The sequence below is a fragment of the Vigna radiata genome, chromosome 4 (genome assembly GCF_000741045.1).
Source record: "Vigna radiata var. radiata cultivar VC1973A chromosome 4, Vradiata_ver6, whole genome shotgun sequence".
NCBI classification, from domain to species: domain Eukaryota; kingdom Viridiplantae; phylum Streptophyta; class Magnoliopsida; order Fabales; family Fabaceae; genus Vigna; species Vigna radiata.
This window is the reverse complement of record NC_028354.1, coordinates 8,202,487-8,220,982: the sequence shown is the minus strand read 5'-3', so window position 1 is coordinate 8,220,982 and position 18,496 is coordinate 8,202,487. Positions and strand designations below refer to the sequence as shown.

The 18,496-nt window shown below is 34.1% G+C and overlaps 2 protein-coding genes across 9 annotated transcripts in view; both read left to right on the top strand.

Annotated features, from left to right (window-relative positions):
* Positions 1–2,971: 2,971 nt before the first annotated feature.
* On the top strand, positions 2,972–16,778 carry LOC106758036 (putative FBD-associated F-box protein At5g56440). 8 transcript variants are annotated; one of them, XR_002667525.1, is made up of 6 exons: positions 2,980–3,941; positions 11,676–11,819; positions 11,894–12,188; positions 13,883–14,854; positions 16,325–16,373; positions 16,533–16,778. XR_002667525.1 is itself a non-coding variant. In XM_014640929.2 (4 exons), exons 1-3 carry the CDS (start codon positions 3,144–3,146, stop codon positions 12,170–12,172), a joined length of 1,221 nt encoding a protein of 406 aa, XP_014496415.1. In that variant the 5' UTR covers positions 2,982–3,143; the 3' UTR covers positions 12,173–12,188; positions 16,325–16,778. The 8 variants fall into 8 exon arrangements, 1 of the variants encoding a protein (XP_014496415.1); XR_002667527.1 differs by lacking the exons at positions 11,894–12,188; positions 13,883–14,854; positions 16,325–16,373; positions 16,533–16,778 and adding exons at positions 8,105–8,212; positions 8,323–8,497; positions 8,667–8,796 and having other exon boundaries at positions 2,972–3,941; positions 11,676–11,799; XR_002667526.1 differs by lacking the exons at positions 13,883–14,854; positions 16,325–16,373; positions 16,533–16,778 and adding exons at positions 8,105–8,212; positions 8,323–8,497 and having other exon boundaries at positions 2,973–3,941; positions 11,894–12,035.
* Positions 14,573–18,496, top strand: part of LOC106758780 — a 12,407-nt gene continuing 8,483 nt past the window's right edge. The window contains exons 1-3 of the mRNA XM_014641766.2: positions 14,573–14,757; positions 15,134–15,262; positions 16,325–16,373. Coding sequence (XP_014497252.2) covers positions 14,573–14,757; positions 15,134–15,262; positions 16,325–16,373 — 363 coding nt within the window. The remainder of the gene's footprint in view (positions 14,758–15,133; positions 15,263–16,324; positions 16,374–18,496) is intronic.

Here is an 18,496-nt window from a genome sequence, read left to right as displayed (position 1 = left end):
TGTGTCCAGGTTACTCTAATTATCATGATTATATTGTGTCTAGGTTACTCTAATTATCATGATTATATTGTGTCTAGGTTACTCTAATTATCATGTACTCTTGTATCAATTTATTATTATAAATAGAAGATTATGAGAGGGATCAATTAAGCCCTCTAGAATTATTTTACAGTTTAATTCTCAAGTGACCCATTATACTCCTGAATGAATGTTGTATCATATAAGAACTTTCTTTTTTATTAAAAAAATCATAATTAGTTACAATTATTGTTATGTTTTTGACAAGTGTATAGTTGTAAGTAGTAAAATGAAGGTTCAAGTATCATTTTCTCAAAAGATTTACGTTTGTTTGTCAAATTGTGATTATTTACTAATTTCAGCGGTAATAAGATCATTGATTGATTTAATTCAAGATAAAAGCATATAAATCTACTAAATATTAAAGTTATAAGATGATTTGAGAAAAACTTCATTGTGGTTATATTTCATGAACCAAATTTATGCTATAATTTACACAACATGTCTCTATCTTACTCAAACATTCACATCATAAGCATATCATTCCTTAATTCCTTATAAGCAAGTTCTAAATATCTATGTTAAAAAACTAACCCCTTAACTATTTTAACATAAGATTTGCATTAAGATAAGATGTCTAGATAACAAAAAGATTATGTCTATTCCTAAAACCAATCCTCTTGGTTGTTCTATCATTGTCTAAGTTTCAACACATTTTTCAATAATTAGATACTATCAAATAACATGATATTCATCATACACATGAATAATAAAGATAGATAATATGAATAACGAAAGAGATTATATTGCATAAGAAACTACAAAGAGTATGACTACATTGTATCCAACTTCAATGAAATGAGAGTTTAAATACTCATATACATTTACAATAGAATAATTTGATGGAATTGATGAAATGAATGGAGGAATTTGAAGTCTTTCTACCCTAGAAGCGCCTTTGCTTGTATTTTGAGACTTGGATTGTAAAGGGATCTTACGTTATTGTTTTCTTTTCTTGATTTCTTGCTTGTGTTTGAGTATAAATAGTAACTTATGTTAATGGTGGTTGTTGTATGTTATTGTTTTCATATTTGCCAATGTATATGTGTTCATGTATGTGAAGTATGATTATGTGAATAATGTGTTGTATGTGTGAACTTGGTTAAGAATATGATACTCTTTGGCTTCTTATGAACATTATTTAGGCTTTACTTAGTGCAAGCTCCTCGAGCGAGTGACCTTGAGAGGATCCATCCTAAAGGGTAGCTCAAGTTGAAAGGTTGTTAGAGTATCAAAGTTAGATGATGGATGTCTCTAAATAGAAAACTCTATGAATTGTGTTGGATGAGCTTGTTTGCGAAAGGTCTTTGGAGTGTTAAAGTAAAAGGACAAATATCTCTAGATAGAGACTCTATTAATTGAATTTTGATATTTGTTTCTTGAGTGTCAAGGTCAAAGGACAAATGTCTCTAGATTGAGAACTCTATGATCTAAGGCTTTGTTTTGTTTGTGAGGATTCTTAAAGTGGTTAGTTTGAAGAACAAATGAATTGCTTCGGGCATGGAGCTATATATCTTGGTGCTTTGTTTGGTGCAAGTGTGTAACATGAATGTTATGTATTTAATGTGTTTCAAAAATGGTTGGTAGTTGGTTTTCATTATCTAAATTTTTGGGCAACTATTGAGATGTGCGAAAGTGATATGTGAAAAACTTTACGTGTTTTTTAAGTCTTCACCCCTCTTTCTTAGGAGTCTAACTTGGTGAGCTCCATGTATTTTACTTTTAGCAAAGAAAACGAGTTTTGGAAAATTATATTTTGTTTTCAGATGTCCCATTTTTTAAACATTAAATGAGTTTATTTTAAAAAAGAGGTTTTTTTTGTGATGTTAGTTTATCTTTATTTTTGTGTTTGTTTGTGTTTCCTTATGATCATTGTGATTTATCATGAGAGTATTGATAGTATATGAATTAAAAAAGATATACAATATTGAAAAGAAAATGATAAAAACGAGAAATATTTGTACATTCTTATAGTCTTATATATCATTTACTTTTCATTTTCATTATTGTTTTTGATTGCAAAACAATTATTTTCATTAAAATTCAAATGAAGTAATGGTACAATTTGTTTTTAATTATAAAATTGAATAAGAATATTCGTATTAGTTATAAATTAACTTAGATATCAAATATTGAAGTTAATTAGCTAATGGAATTTTCCATAATAATTTACATGAACTACAATAATGAACAAAATTAAAGTTGTAAAAGTTGAATCCCTCCATTTTCTTTTGTTGATCATATTCTTTTGGATTGCTAGTAAAGATTTTTTAAGAAAATTAGAACTTATTTTATAAATTCAATGAAAAATTAAGATAAGTATATGGAAATCTAACTATAATGTTTAATATTTTTTCTTTATGTATGTAAATATATAAAAGTTATATATGTCCACTCTCACCATTTACTCAAAATGATTGAATATTTTCTTTTAAGTTTAAATAATAAAATTGCAAATACTAAAAATTAATTAGTATTAAAAAAAATCATAATTTGTACTCAGTCTTTGTTATTCATCTTAATTATTAAACTTAATCTTTGTCCTTATCATTAAATAGTACTATTAGATAAGTAATAACAAAGTTAAGGATAATAACGTTCGTAATTTATAAATCTAATTAGATGAACACATACTTTTAATGGTCACACAAAATTACTGGTATAATTGTGTTTTCAGTTGAGTTAAGTATGATGTATAAATTGTTTCTAAACTAACGCATATTCAAAACTTGTCCATAAATGAAGCTTTAGAATGCATGCTAATGAAATATAAAGAGTATAACATATATACGTTTCACAATAGTATGTGAGAATTGAGTCAAAATTTAGAAAAAAGAAAGTAAAAAAGAAATAAAACGCAACAAATAGCAGAGAAAGAGCATTGAATGAGGGTGACATGGGTAAAGCGAGATTCTGGTGGTAGAAAACAAAATAGGAAAGTAAAAGAAAACAGCAATATTAAGTATGCAGTGCAATATGCCAATTCTTATTCACAAAACAACAAAACTAAACAATAGCAGCTTCACACCCTTCTCTTCTTCCAATTAACCCCACCACCAAGACCCATGGTGGAATCCTCCGAATCACCGTCCAAGCGACGGTCGCCACCAGCCGCTGACGACAGAATTAGTCAGCTTCCGGACGTGCTGCTTCTCCAAATCCTCTCTCTTCTTCCAACCAAACAGGCAGTGGTCACTGGCATTCTCGCCAAGCGGTGGCGGCCACTGTGGCCGGCCGTGTCGGTCCTCGACCTCGACGATGAGTCCTCTCCGGATTCCCGCCACGGTCCCGCGGGCTTCTCAGAGTTCGTGTACTCGGTGCTCCTATTGCACGACGCGCCGGCAATCCAGCGGTTCCGGCTCCGCTGTGCGAACCCGAACACCTCCGCGCGCGACATCGCAACGTGGCTGTGTCATGTGGCGCGGCGGAGGGTGGAGCGCGTGGAGCTCTCGCTGTCGCTGTCGTGCTACGTGGCGCTCCCGCGGCGCCTCTTCAACTGCGACACGGTTTCATCCATGAAGCTCAACGGCGTGTTCTTCAACGCGCTCGCCTCGTTCTCCGTGCGCTTGCCTCTGCTGAGGGCTTTGCACGTGGGGGACAGGGTTCTGTTCGGGTGCCACGATTACGTGGTGAAGCTTCTTGCTGGGTGCCCCGCGCTGGAGGACTTGGTGCTGGAATCCACCTACAGCGATGCTTGCGGAGGTGTCGTTTGTGCCGAGGGCAATTTCGAGCTTAGTTTGAAACACTTGACGCATGCGAAAATTGGGTTTTCGTGGAAGGAGAGGTGCCTCAAGTCCATGCTTCTCATTTTCCAAGCGCTTTCTCACGTTAGGTGCCTCTCGCTTTCTCCCTGTACAGTTGCGGTACGACGCTTCTCCACCCTACCCTTATTTAAATATTATACATCATGTGTATATTTGTGAGTTTACGATTCAATTTGTTTCTTGAACTCAAGGTTCATACTGAATTTAATTGTTTCTTGCATAAGAGAACAGGATGTTGCATTGAATTTGGTGTTTCTATGGGATGTGTTATGGAAATTACGAACGAGTTAATGGTACTCTTTTAAAACGGATATACGTGGCAACTACCGTTGTTGTTTCAATTTTGTTGCCCGGTAGTGCAGTGATTTGGTACATTGTTTTGGGTGTGGTAGTGGAATGGGGGGTTTTTGTGGTGGTTAATAGTGGAAATAAAAAGGACTTAAGTTTCACAAGCAAAACACTTGAACTGGAAGGGAGAAAGATCCCAAGGAGGGGTATGTGTGTGCACGGATAATTGTTTTGAAGAGCTGCAGTGGACTACACCTCATCAATAGAAGGATGAGGATGTATGTAATACTGAATCGAGGGTTGGAAATGAGACAGAGCAAGGGCAAAGTGGGGTTGAAGTGATGTAAACCAGTGTTACAGACCTATAGTTGGTTTCAACGAAGCAACTGTTTTCATGTGGCGCTCCTTCTAATTCTTAAATTAGTTTTAGGGTACCTAACCTAAGTGCCCAAATTGGTGCTGTTGAGGAAAAAGTTGGGTTTCAATATTATTACAACAGGAAATTTGGCTCCCTATACAATGGATATACCCTGCTATTTAGGTACTCCATATCTCAATAGTGAAGTCAATAAGAACCTTGGGATAACCACACCTCAAAAGGTAACTAATGTAGTTGTTGAGAGTCTGAAGTCTTATATACCTCTCACCAGAATCCCATACTTCTGATGTGAGACCCAAGTTCCGTGCATTACAATTGTGAATCCTAACTACAAACCAATCCTAGCAAAAGTTCTCTACCAATTGTGGAGCTGCTAATAGTGCCTTCACTTCTTTATGCTGCAACAGGGACCACTGTAGAAAAATATCAAACTTCATTAATATATTGGTTTTGTATGAGGCAGTTATTATAGAATAGTTTGTTATTAGGTATTATGTGAAGGTTTCAGAGTAATCTAGTATTATGATTGTTAAGTTTGCTCAACCTGTTAACTTGCTAAGCCAGATAGAATTTGAGTTTAATTCTTGTTGTGCTGCAAAAATCCTGATTTTATAAATACTATTCAGCACTTATTCAACCAAGTGGAATACATTTCATTTAGAAAAGATATTACAGATTATTCTCTCTTTCAGTTTTCTCACACCAAATTCTATCATGGTATCTATTAAATGTATTTTCAATATATGGGCATTGACCTATCTTTATATAATATATTGTACAATCTGTATATGGTATGTTTGTTGGTTGTGCTCAAACACACAAGAATTCATCCATACGATTATTCATCTTATATTCTTGCATATCTAGAGCCTAGTGAATCCTTGTTCTCTTGATGGACCAATTGTCCATTGGTGCCAAATTTTCCCTAGAAATCATGTTTCTATCCAATTTCTGGCCTTCTCCCCTTGTTGTTCCTCTCTTTTTAGCAATTTATGCAATTGTTGTTGCTGTCCACTGCTGCCTTTTTGAACGGTGACCTCACTCACTGCCAGAGTCACCCTGCCCAGGTGACCAAATTGTTGTTGGAGTCGTAGTCACGAGAGCTTTGATGTGCTTGCATGTGCAACTAGAAGTTGATGCTTCTCTCTCTAAGCACTGTCAAAAGTTGCTACCTCTTTGTTGGTTCTCACTAGTGTTGAACCTGCCTTGACCTCCTCTCCTTTGATCTCGTACTGCATTGTTGGTTCCCCTCTCTTTGGAGGTGGCTTCTTCTCTTTCTTGTAGGTGTTTGATGTGATCCCCATTTGCACAGGGACTGATTTAGGATCTTTAGAGTTAGAACCTTGCAGGAAATTTGGAAAATTAGTGAGAAGGTGGATTGGACCGTGGCTGAAATTCTAGGTTGGACAATATTTAAAAAACGTTGATATCTTGAGCTATAGGACTCCAATTGAAATGATTCAAAAAAGAGGTGAAAGTTCTCGTTCTGAACTTCAATTTAGGCTAAAAAGCCACTCAATTTGGGAGAGTAGATTGAGAGTTATGACCAGGAGATAAATCTGGGCAAAGTTGAGTTTTTTGAATTCGGATAAAGAAAGGGCAAGAGGTGAATATGAATGGTGGAAGGAAATAATGACTCTTTTCAAGGGAGGCAATATACAAAGGATGGGAACGTCCTTTGATACAGCCAAAGGTTTTTGAATCATTCAAGAACTTAGAAGAATCACTCTCAATAAAATAAAAGAGATAAACTCTAATTTTCTGAATAAAACTCAACTTGTTTCATTGATAAAAATGATTTAGCTTATATAAAAGCTTTAGCCATCTGAATTACAAAGGATTCATTAATTGTAATTACATCCCACTTAAGCTAATGATCCACCTAAGCTAATAATGATCCCACTACTTATGGCCGCTCCAAATCAGCAAGTGTTACTCCTTTTCTTGAGTTGAAATTATGACAATTAGGCTTCATTAAAAACCATGTCACCTCATTTTTCTTCTACCTGGTTGGATTCACATCAATGTTTTTCTCTCTCCATGGCTTTAGCAAGTCGTTCATGGCACTTTGGAAAGTTGCTAGAGCATTGGTGAGGCTGAAAGACATCACCATGAACTCATAATGGCCTTGATGCGTTCTAAAGGCCGTTTTATGTATATAGCCTTCTCCCATTCGAATCTGGTGGTATCCCACCTTCAAATCCACCTAAGAAAAGTACCTCGCCCCCCTTAATTCATCCATGAATTCTTCTATCGGGATTGGGAACTTGTTGGGTATGGTGGCCCGATTTAATGCTCTATAGTCCACACAGAAATACCAACTGCCATCATTCTTCTTGACTAGGATGATTGGGCTAGAATAAGGGCTTGTGCTGGGTCTGATGATCCCCGTCCTTATCATTTCCTTGACCTGACTCTCAATTTCCCCCTTCATCACATGCGGGTACCTGTGTGGCCACACATTCACAGGGTCAACCCTTTCTTTGAGTGGTATCCGATGCACCATTTCTTTGTTTGGAGGTAATCCCTTGGGCTCGTGGAAAACCTCTGCATGAAGCTCCAGAACCCTCTGGAAATCCTCATGTTGCCTCCCTGTTAACCCTTGATGATTGTCATCCTCAGCTTCCCTCTCTGTTATCGCCTCCTCTTGTACTTCCCACCTTGGACGTTGCCTTCCCCGATATTCCTTCATTCTTTATGGAACTCGTGCTCTCAAAACTCCCTTGTCGACCCTGGTTGCTTCTTCCAGGTTCCGATCTCACGACGCTTTTGGATGACATACATGGGAAGGGTGAACTATATAAATTCTCAAATCTTGTCTTTTCGAGAGCTGTTGCACCAGTTCCAATTTGCCATTCTCTTTGATAGGTTCAGTATAGTGTATAAAAGAAGGAAAGGGCAAGGTAGTTAGTACAACTGTAATTGTATATGAACTATTATAAATAGTTATGGGAGAGTTAGTAAGGGGCTTTTTGGAGAGAAGCAAATAGAAGGACAGTTGGAGAGTGAGGTCTCTCAAATAACCTCTGATTGTAATTGTGTACTGCTGCTGTATTCTTTCTATTCCTTAACTCCATCCTTACTACATTGGTACGGGACTGGAATTAAGGAGGGCAATAAAATTCAAGATTGTGTCTTCCTTTCTTATTCAAGTATAAGTTCTATCAGTCTCCTTAACATTTTTTGTTATATAATAATACAGCTTCCCCTATTTGTTGTAGCTGTTAGTCACTTGTCCTCGCACTCACTACACCTGACATTACCAGGTCATTGTAAACACTGTACATGTACCATTTGCCATTGCAGATATCCTCATCACAAGCATTTGCAAAAACTCTTTCAACTGTGTAAAAGTTCATTACCAAATAAAAGTGTCTGATCTCTGTACATGTTTAGTATAAGCTCTTTGCATCCCTCTTTATCTACTACAACTTGTTTCACTAATGTGCTGGAAGATATGGTCATTGATGTTTGGGGACAAGCCCTAGTTGAATTATCAGTTATTCTTGTTAGTTATTGATCATTGTTGGTTCTCATTCAAGGTTCACATGGTTGTATCATATAAAGCTACTAATCAGATGCACTTTTCCTAAAGTTTAAGTCTATGACAGATCTGCAAAATGGGAAATCTCTGAAGTCAGTTCAAATTGATCAGGGGCAAGTGGAGAGTTCAGACACTTCACCCATTGGCTTTCTTGGCTGGGTATCACCTGTAGACTTATCTCCATACCCATCACCAGAATGGTCAATTGAAACAGATTTCACATTTTTAATGCACAACTAACATTATGTTCTAGGATTATGCTGTCCCAGTTGCCACCTTTCTTATCAAACAACATCCTGCAGCATCCTTGGGCAATCAAATTCCATTTAGAATGCTTACAACTCAGATTCCAGATTTCAATTCACCAGTGCTTGTTATCCTTTCTTGTTGACTTTTCAAGTCCTTCAAATTTGAACTCAGATGAAAGGACTGCATATTTATTAGGTACTCCTTGGTTCATAAAGGCTAGAAGTACAAAAATCTTGAGCATGAAGGAAGGATTTTTTATTTTTCCAAAAATGTTGTTAGTCGAGGAATTTTCTGTGATATTATTGCTGGCATAGAAATCTTCTTTCCTAAAAGTATTTGTAATTTTTTCCAATTTATATTGTAGAAACATGGAATGACGGGAAATCTTGAATCTGCCTACTAATCGTATTGATAGGGATTTCTACTATGGAGCGAAATCAGGACATAAGAATTAGAGTAATACTTGTTATTTGTTGTAAACGGTAAATCTTCAGGTAGAGAATTTTGTACTATTTTTTAAGCTGAATAGATTCATAAATGCATAAGTGATTTCAGTTAAATATTATTTTGTTATGGTATCAGTTCCTCCTTTTGGCATAAATGAGTTTTCAATTTCTTGGTTATTTTCTATGGCAATTAGTAATTTGGTTGTTGATTTTAACGGGAAAAACTGTGCAGCCTGAGAGTTGTAGTTTAAGCTGTTTGAGAAAGGGAATGAATTGGTGAGCGATCAATTTGGTGGTGTTCATATCGCACTATGAATTCCATGAAGCAGATCAGACCTGAGTTGCAATAATTATGATATGGAGAAGCATAGCACAATTCTTGTGTAGGATCTGTTTGGCCTCAAAAGGAGTTGCTAGACCCTGCCACTCCTCCAAAGGCCATCTTCTTGCCTGGCTGGAGTGGTGCTTTCATGCCATACTACAGTTCTAAAATTTGTTCTGCTCTTGGTTGTGTAGGCATCTAGTGGGTCAGAAAAAAATAGATGATCCAAATCACAACCAGAACTGACCTAACCCTAAATTGCAACGTACAGTATTTTTGTTTGTTTTTAACTTTAGCATGTTAGGGTGATTAGGGGATTCCACTTGAAGAAGCATTTGGTCTTGCTAGCTCAAATCAAATTCCCACGAATTTGAGTGAAAGGAAGCACCACCTGAAATTAGATCTAGAAATGGTAGGTATGAAAAGATGGTTGAGTGCCATCCCTGAACTGATACGTATCCAAGAGACAAACCAACTCCCGTACATTTGATCAGATGAAAAATTTTAATATTCTAGGTTATGATTTTCAGCCTCTCAAAATGAAAAAGTAATCCTTGTAGTTAAGGATAATCATGACCTCCCTGTTGCCATCAGAATTGCACCCAAAAGCCACTAGGTCATCAAATTATCTATCATTTCAAACAAATTCACCAACCCATATTTCCTTTATTGCAAACCTTGACACTACCCAATTTCCATTAATTCTTTTGAGCCATTGTCAAATAAAAATTGGAAGCAGGCCATGGCTATAGAAATCAAGGTATTGGAGAAGAATAAATCATGTTTGTCAATTATCTGAAGAAAAGACTCTATTTGTTCCGAATGGATTTCTTCAGTAAAATACAAAGCAAATTGGTCAATTTAGAGGTGCAAAGCAAGTCTAGTTGCTAAGGTTTTGCATAAACTAATGGGATCTATAGTAAACTTGTGAGTACTCCTATTCATTGAGCCATAACTTGGGTAGAGTAGATGATGGTGTAATGACAGATAATAAGGTGTATTAACATTTGTTGGAAATAGTTTGCCTAACACTAGATTGGACATTGCATTTGTAAGTTTGGTTAGTCAGTTTATGCATAACCTTAACCTAAGAGATGCCCATTTATAGGCAGCTAAAAGAAATTGCAGTATCTCAAGGGAAATCCTGGAAGAGTAATTTTATTTGAAAGGAATGGTAACGCAACTCTTAGGGCTTATACTGATGCTTATTATGTAGCCATTGACTTTAGAATCAGTACAAGCTACTATACTTTCTTAATGCAATCTTGTAATCTAGAGTGGTAAAAAGTTTAACATAGGGGCTTGTTCTATTGTTTAAGATATGGCACAAGGTATTTGTGTATTTCTTTGGCTTCAGATTATTTTTAAAGATTATATGGTATGGATTTATGATTCTATTGTGATAATAAGTCAGTAATTAGCTTTTCTGAGATTCCAGTTCAACATATGGTAAAACTAATCACATTGAGGTGGTTAGACATTTTATCGAAGATTAACATCTAAATTGGGGATATAGAATGCCTCCTATTCATCTGCTTGAGGTGGTAGTGTTGGAAATTCAATCACTAATACTCGATTAGAATATGTTCAATGTATATAGGATATGGGGTTGTCTAATTTGTCCTGTAAATTGTATTGTATTTATTATTTATTAATAGTGTAGTCCACATGCTTATAATTTGGAGCATACAGTTGGGTGAACTCTTGATAGGAATGACTTTTAGAGAGGCAGGGGTTAGAGAACTCAACTCACCAGCCTAGAACCAGTCTAAAATGAGTTTATAATAGGTTGGGGCTGATCATCCCATAGGGCATTTTTGGTTAAAAAACCCAAAAAGTAGAAAACATGTTCATTTTGTATAGAAATATTAAATATTATATAAGATTCTATGTAAGTATTATGTGCTACAAGTTGTGAAGGTAATTATTGAATATAGTAAACTAAGTATATAATTAATCTCCCTTGTGTAGAAAATACATATAAGGTAATGTATATATCATAATAAAAATGTGGGCTAAGCTCAAATTCAAATGAATATTTAAAAATAACATAATTATCTTTCTAATATTTCTATTAGATAGATAATATAATAATCTAAATGGAATATATAATTATAGAATTTGATATAATTTGGATTGGGCAATCATTTGGAAGATTCCCTAAAAGAATGATATTTCTTAGAATTAGCTTTTACTAACATAGGGACTATGTTTTCCTAATTAACATACAATGCAATATATCTAATTGTAATAAATGAGACTTTGAAGTAGCAATAACAAACAAGATTGATGTTTATTTTTTTGTTTAGAAGTTTTCTATTTCCATTGTCCCATTTTTTTTCTATTATTTTGGTGACCATGGCAGATTGATGATGGTCAAGTTGGTCCGTATTGTCACCTGTAAATCTCACTCGGGCTATTTAATAAAAATTCTCATACTTATTATTAAAAATGATGCCTTCTATTGTTTTCCTTGCTCTTGTTACTTCAGTTTAATTTGATTTTAATTTTCTTACTGAATGTAATGATTTTCTGTGTAGGTGTCAGTGTTTTCAAAAACAATTATTTATTTTTTAATATTTTTTCTCATAACTTTTGTATGCAGTGTTTGAAGCATGCTTCTGCCATTGATATTCCAGTGTTTGACAAATTAACCCAGCTGGAAATTTCATTTGGAAGCTATTCATGGGATTTGTTAGCAAACTTGCTTCAACGTTCCCACAAGCTGGAAGTTCTTATCATTAACAAGGTTTGCTGAGTTGAAAAGCGAATTCTATTTTATATTTTTAACTTCTAATTGAGAACATTCGGTGTTAATGCCAGGAATCACAAAAATATGGGAAGGGACAAGAGTCAAGGTGGAGCCATCCACTCCTCGTTCCTGAATGCCTTTTACATCTCAAAACGTTTTGCCTCAGAGAATATCAAGGATTGGAAACTGAGCTGGATTTTGTAGGGTATATTATGCAAAATGCTAGAGTGTTAGAGACAATGACTATCTACTTATCGAGCTCCTTAAGTTCCGAGGAAAAACTCCAAATCCGCAGGCATTTATCTATACTTCAAAGGAACTTTGAAACCTGTCAAATTGTATTCAATTGAATCATATTCTTGAAAGGTATGTTTTTGGTGGGCTTATGTTGGGAATCTTTGCTCAATTACTTTTCTCTTAGTCGCTTTCTGTTTTGGTTCTTTGTTTAGGAGGTCCCTTTTATATGTTTATGCTTGGGCTTTTATCATAATATCACTTGAATTATGCATGTAGGAAATAAAGAATTATATGATTAATAACGGTTAAGAAGGAAATTTTAAGTCTAATTCAATCCTACAAAACTGACTTGTAAGGTTAGGTTTGTACTAATTTATATACTTTAAATTGGTCTTATCTTTAGTCGATATGGAATTTCCAACAATAACAATCACACAACCTACATTCTTATAACCTTTATTTGTAACACTCAAACTCTCTAAAATAAGGAAACAAAAATATGTTGAATGAAAAATAAGATTATGAAAGTATTTTTCTTTCAATTACTATGGAGATATGGAGGATATTTTTATCCTAATAGTCCTCAATTTAGAAACTATCCTTCAAATTGGTAAATGAGTATCAATCATTCTTAGTTTGTCTACAAGATCTTGTAATTAGTCCCGAGAAAGCCCTTAGTGAAAATGTCCTCCATCTAAAGTCCTCTATGAACATGGGTTGTAACCACAAGACCTTTGTCAAAGTTTATCTTTCGTGAAGCAAACACTAATTTTAGCTTGTTTGGTCCTGTTGGAAATCTTACATTAATAAGAGATAAGACCAATTTACAATATATAAGTGGATATAAATCTCACTTTACAAGTCGGATTTGTAAGGTTGAGTTAGGCTTAAAGTCAACTTCTTAACATGATATTAGAACCATGGTTAGAGCCTATCCTAGCAAAATTTGTTAATTATTGGATCTATTGTTTCACCTATTATCGGGTTGTTATTGAATCACCCATTAATGTTTAGTCTCACGCTCGAGATGTATATAGCTCGACGTGAGAGAATGTGTTGGAAATCCCACATCAACTAGAGATAAAAACAATTTATAATATATAAGTGGATGTAAACTTCACCTTACAAATTGTTATAAGGTTGAATTAGACTTAAAGTCCATTTCTTTACCGGTCTTTCCATGTACTTATTATCGCATTATAGTTTCATGAGAATGAGATATTCTATCTTGTCTTTTGTTTGTCCAGGTTACTAAACATTCTCCAAAAAACATACAATAGTACCAAAATGTAGAGTTGTGTCTGTGATGGATACCAAAAATACAGAAATAGAACAGAGCACAATAAGTAAAGAAAATGTATATGATATTATTTAAAAGATAGGAAAATCAAAAGGAGTGAGACTCCAATTCCTAGAGCAAAGCTCTAAACAGAAAAATCAAGATGATTCTCTATACCTAAAAACTTTCTCCCCCCCTATCTCTCTCCACATCCTCCTATAACAAAATCCCTCTTCCTCTCACCACAATAAACCCTAACAGCCTCAAGGGATTGAGTCAGACCAAGAGAACCTAAGAACCAAGAGAAGAAGATTGAGTCAAAACAAAAAAAGATGTACCTATGCGTGGTACAAAAGCAATGGAATTAGAAGGTTGTGAATTCTCATACCATTTGAGAAAGTTACTGATAATAACAAATTTGTTGGCTATATCAGATGAAGGAGGGTCCTCAAGAGGTGATGTAGAGGATCCATGTAATACATAACTTTGTCAATCTTGTAGCCTAGCTTACCATAATGGTCACACTTGTGACATCCTTTTCCAGGTTTGGGAGGACCATCACATTGAGATGCTAATGTAGAGGAATCATCAACAAAACCAGGTATATTATTGATGGGTTTACTTTGTAAACAAGTAGAAGCCAAAGTGGACACAACAGGTGAACCCAAAAACTGATCATGGGCATGAGAATATTTATCAGCAAGTATGTGGAATGCCAATACCATGAAGAACTTTAGTCGTTGCTCTATTTCTTGGGAAGGAAGAGGTAGGAGACAATAACTCATTAAATTCATGAAAAAGAGCATGAATTTTACCCATATAATCAATCATAGAGTCTTGATCCCGAGGAGCAACAACATTGAAAAGATCGTGATAAACACCATAAATATATTGAGTATCATTAGTGTATAATAATTTGGCCAATTCCCAAACTTCAGAATATGTATCATAGGAACGAAAAAATTGTTTTAAAGAAGTAAAGGATACCTTTGAGAATGATGCATAATTGAGCATCAATTTTCATCCATCAGGAATATCAATAATTTTATGAGTAATATGATCAACATACCTCTGCCTTGTAAGTCAAAGTTTAATATCTGATGTCCCAGTCGCATAATTAGTGTCTTTTAACTTATTAATAAACAAGTGAACATTGACATAGTATATATGAATGGGTCAATCGCATTGGTGACAGAATAGAGATGAGAAAAGATAACTGTAAAAGAAGTCATAGATGAATATGAGAGAGAGAAACCCAAAAAATTCAAGTTTCTTCAATCAAGGCAACAAGACTAGATCTGAAAGAAGAGAAAGAGCTGATCTCGGCACTGGGGTCTCTGTCAGAGAAGAGTACGAATGCGCCGCCACACGGTTGGAAACGGCAAAAGTGCATGACTTCGGGAGGCGTGTGATAGCACGGTAGTCACCTGGTCGAGACTATCTAAATTGTGTGTAGTCTCAGGTCTGAACTAGAACTCTGGTGACGTTGGCGGTTGCGGCGGTGGAAGTGGTAGAGGTGACAATTTTTTTCTAGAAATTCCTAGCTTTGATACCATGTTGAATGTAGTGAAAAATAGGTTTGAAATTAATCTCTGTTGTATATAAAATATACATAGAGTACTGTATTTATAATAAATATTTATAATAAAGGTCAAAATACAAATAAAGAATAATAACAAAGTAACTAAAAATGAAAGATAAAGATAAAGATAAGATATCAAGACAAGATATCTAATAATCTAATATATTTAACAGTAACAAATGGATTTTGTTAAGGAAATTTGTGTCCTTGTAGGAACAGGTTAACCTTTTTTCGTAACAATGATATCAGAGGGCCTTGCAGTGAACCCAGTGTCTCAAGTTTGAAACTCGTGGAGGAACGTGCTCCTACCAAGGAGGAGTTCCGATTTCACGAGGCTGCCAGGTGCTAGCCTCTGAAGGAGGGACATTTGTTAAGAAATTGTGTCCTTGTACAAAAGGGTTAACCTTTTCGTAACATGTTCTTTATTCATCCTAACATGAATTGAAAAACACAGAAAATGAAGTCATATGATCAGTTGCTTCTAAAATAATAATTCAAACACCCAGAGATATAAAGTCAATTGTATTGGGTTTACCGGTGAGGTTCCTTTGTTGTCTCCCATGCACTCTAGGACTTTATCTCTTCCATGAAGTTTAAAACATGTTTCCTAAGTATGCCTAGATCTTTCATGGAAGACAACATTATCCATGGTTGCCTTTTGTAGGGGACTTCCTTCCAATGTTTGATCCCTTGAATACCCTCTTTCGTATTTCTGTGGCAAAGTTCGTGTTGAAGACTCTGTCATTAAGCATGATAACCTCCCGAATTTCTTCTCCCCTTTCATTATAAGGTGCTTCTAACAGTGGAGGCAATTTTTCTTTCCCTAATATTAGTACCCTATTTGGATCATATTCATAGTTCAAGCCATGTAACAATTTAAAGATTCTTTCTCTTTATACGGCTTCTACATGGGTGTCTGCATCTGTTTTATATTTTCAATTTTTGATACTGATCTAGGTCGATCTACAATCCATTCAAAATCCTTCTTCAAAGAAAAATGTTATCTAAGTCATTCTATATCTCTTTAGCATACTAATAAAACATGTAGTTTCAACTTATCTCAGTAACCATGAAATATCACATGTAGGAAATACTTATAAATATTTAAGAAAAAATATTTTATAAAGTTTTAAAATAAAATCTAAATAAACTTACAAAAAATATATAATACAATATAAATTAAATTAAATACAAATTAAAATTAAATTTAATATAATAAAATATAAACTATTTTTAATCAAATTTAACTTAATAAAATATGAATTAAATTTTAATTTTGATTTTATGGGTAACCGCACGGATTATTTTTAGGCTTGCCTCTGGGTACTGCAGTTTTCTTTTCATTTTTGATATATTCTAATTGTTATTAAAATTAACTATTCTGTTCTTATTAATGTTTTTCAGAACAGGAAAGTTCCAGCAGTTTCAAGCCCAGCAATTTGTAATCATCGAAGTATGCCGTAGTCTGTTTTGATTGGAGAGCATTTTTGTTTTAGGGTCTTTCATTTTGTTGTTAGTAATGCTTTACAGTGTATTAGTATCTTTCTCTTGTTATTGTGAATACTTCTAATTTGTCTGATATGATCGAAACCTGACTGAGGCTCGTTATCAGCTGTAACATGAATACCTGTCCCACCTGGGGAATTCATCCTGACATGTTGCTTTGAAGGAAAAGTCTATAACTGACATTTTTATTTTGTATACTTCAAAGTTCGGAGCAGCTTTCTCTCGAGAAATTGTGACCGCTCTGCATGATCTTGTATAACGTCTACAACAACATTTGTAAGCTGTTTTGTGCTGTTTAGTTTCTGACATTTATTTAATATAGTAATGGCAATGAATATACTGAATTTTCTTATTTTTCAAAAGTTATCTTTAAACTTATTTAAGTTGTATATTGTTAAATATACGTATATTCATTGCCATTAGTCTTTATTTATGTTAACTGTTTTGGAATGGGTCGGTTGAGTATGGTCAATGCCCATATAGCTGTCCTGCATTGTTATAGTTTGAATGGTATTTACATGAGATATTCTAATATTAAAGTTAGGAGGTGACTGATGAAAGCATATTAAGTGCAGTGATGAATGTGTGAACGATTATACTTTTTACTTTTATTTATAGTTATGGATTTTTTTTTTGGGTTTAATCATATGTTAATAAATATTAGTAGATTGATTTGTAATTATATTGATTAATTATTAATATGATTTTTATTTTGTAATCGGTCAGTTTTCTTATTCGACCAAAATGATAGGTTAAGAATGATAAATCAAAGAATGATCAATTTGAGGGTGATTAATTCAAGAAGTGATCCGTTTAGTCTCTTTGTGAATCAATCTTACTTATTAACCAATAAATTAAGGGATGCTTGAAATTAAGATATGATATACTATTTGGCTTTTGTTTATGCACCACATAATGTTTAAAATGATTATTCTATTATTATTTGTGGTCCGGATTTGTTTTGTTGTGTTTTGGAAAATGAATTCTGGAATGACAGGGTATTGGGATATGGGGGCACGAAGCCTTTATTTTAATTTAATGATGTCACTTTTTCTGTCCGTTTTCTTGCTTTCTAGTGTTTTCTTTACTGCATTGCAAATTTCTACTTCATTGTTACAAGTATGAGAATTTTGGCGAGGTACAAAAGGCATGAATGAATAAAAAATGCACTTTTTTTAATGTTGCAAATTTATGCCACATGATTATGTTGCTGCTTTCACAATGAATTACTGCTATAATGTATATTAATGCTATAATATGTTATTCTAGGTATGCCTTATTTACGTATTTGTTTATTTGTGATAATTTATTTTTAGTCAAAAATCAATATATTATCAAATTTATATTTTCTAACTTGTAATAGAGTAAAAATAAGGGTAAAAAATATTTTCTTCCAATTTGAAACGAAACCAGAACATTTGTACATACTATAACATCCCAATAAATATATATTGAAAACTATGATTTATTTTAGGAATTAATATAAATAATAATAAAAAGGTTTAATCATTCTAATAGTTCCCATTTTCGGTGACTTTTTTCAATTAGGTCCATCATTTTTTCTTTTTCTCAATTGGGTCCTTATTTTTGAAAAATTGAAGCAATTAGGTCACTGTCGTTAGTTCCGTACTAACATCGTTAAAAAGGGTGACACGTGTCAGCTCGTGATTTTTTTGAATTTTTAAATATACTTTTAATTATTTTTATTTTTATTTTTTATTTTTTTTCTTTTAAAAATAAAATTTGTCACGTGTCAAGTTGATATTATGCCACAAAGCAATGACAGTGTGAGGTGGCACTGACAGTGCCACGTGTCACTGTCAAACCACGTGTCATTGCGTTTGTTTCAATATGGTCCCTGTATTTTTATTTTGTTCCAATTTGGTCCTTGTATTTTTATTTTGTCTCGATTTAGTCCTAATTTTTTAAAAATTTAAAAATATTTGTTCCTTCCCAAATAAAATATGGTATGTACATTTTCCAAATTTTTGTCTTTAAATTTGTTTCTGTTAAGCAAATTATTAGTAATGATGTATTTCAAATCGAAATATTTAACTCTAGAAACTTTTT

Coding starts and splice junctions, on each gene's coding strand:
- LOC106758036 (XM_014640929.2), top strand. CDS start 3,144: ATGGTGGAATCCTCCGAATCACCGTCCAAGCGACGGTCGCCACCAGCC. Junction 3,942..11,675: donor TTTCTCCCTGTACAGTTGCG/GTACGACGCTTC, acceptor TTTTGTATGCAG/TGTTTGAAGCATGCTTCTGC. Junction 11,820..11,893: donor AAGTTCTTATCATTAACAAG/GTTTGCTGAGTT, acceptor TGTTAATGCCAG/GAATCACAAAAATATGGGAA.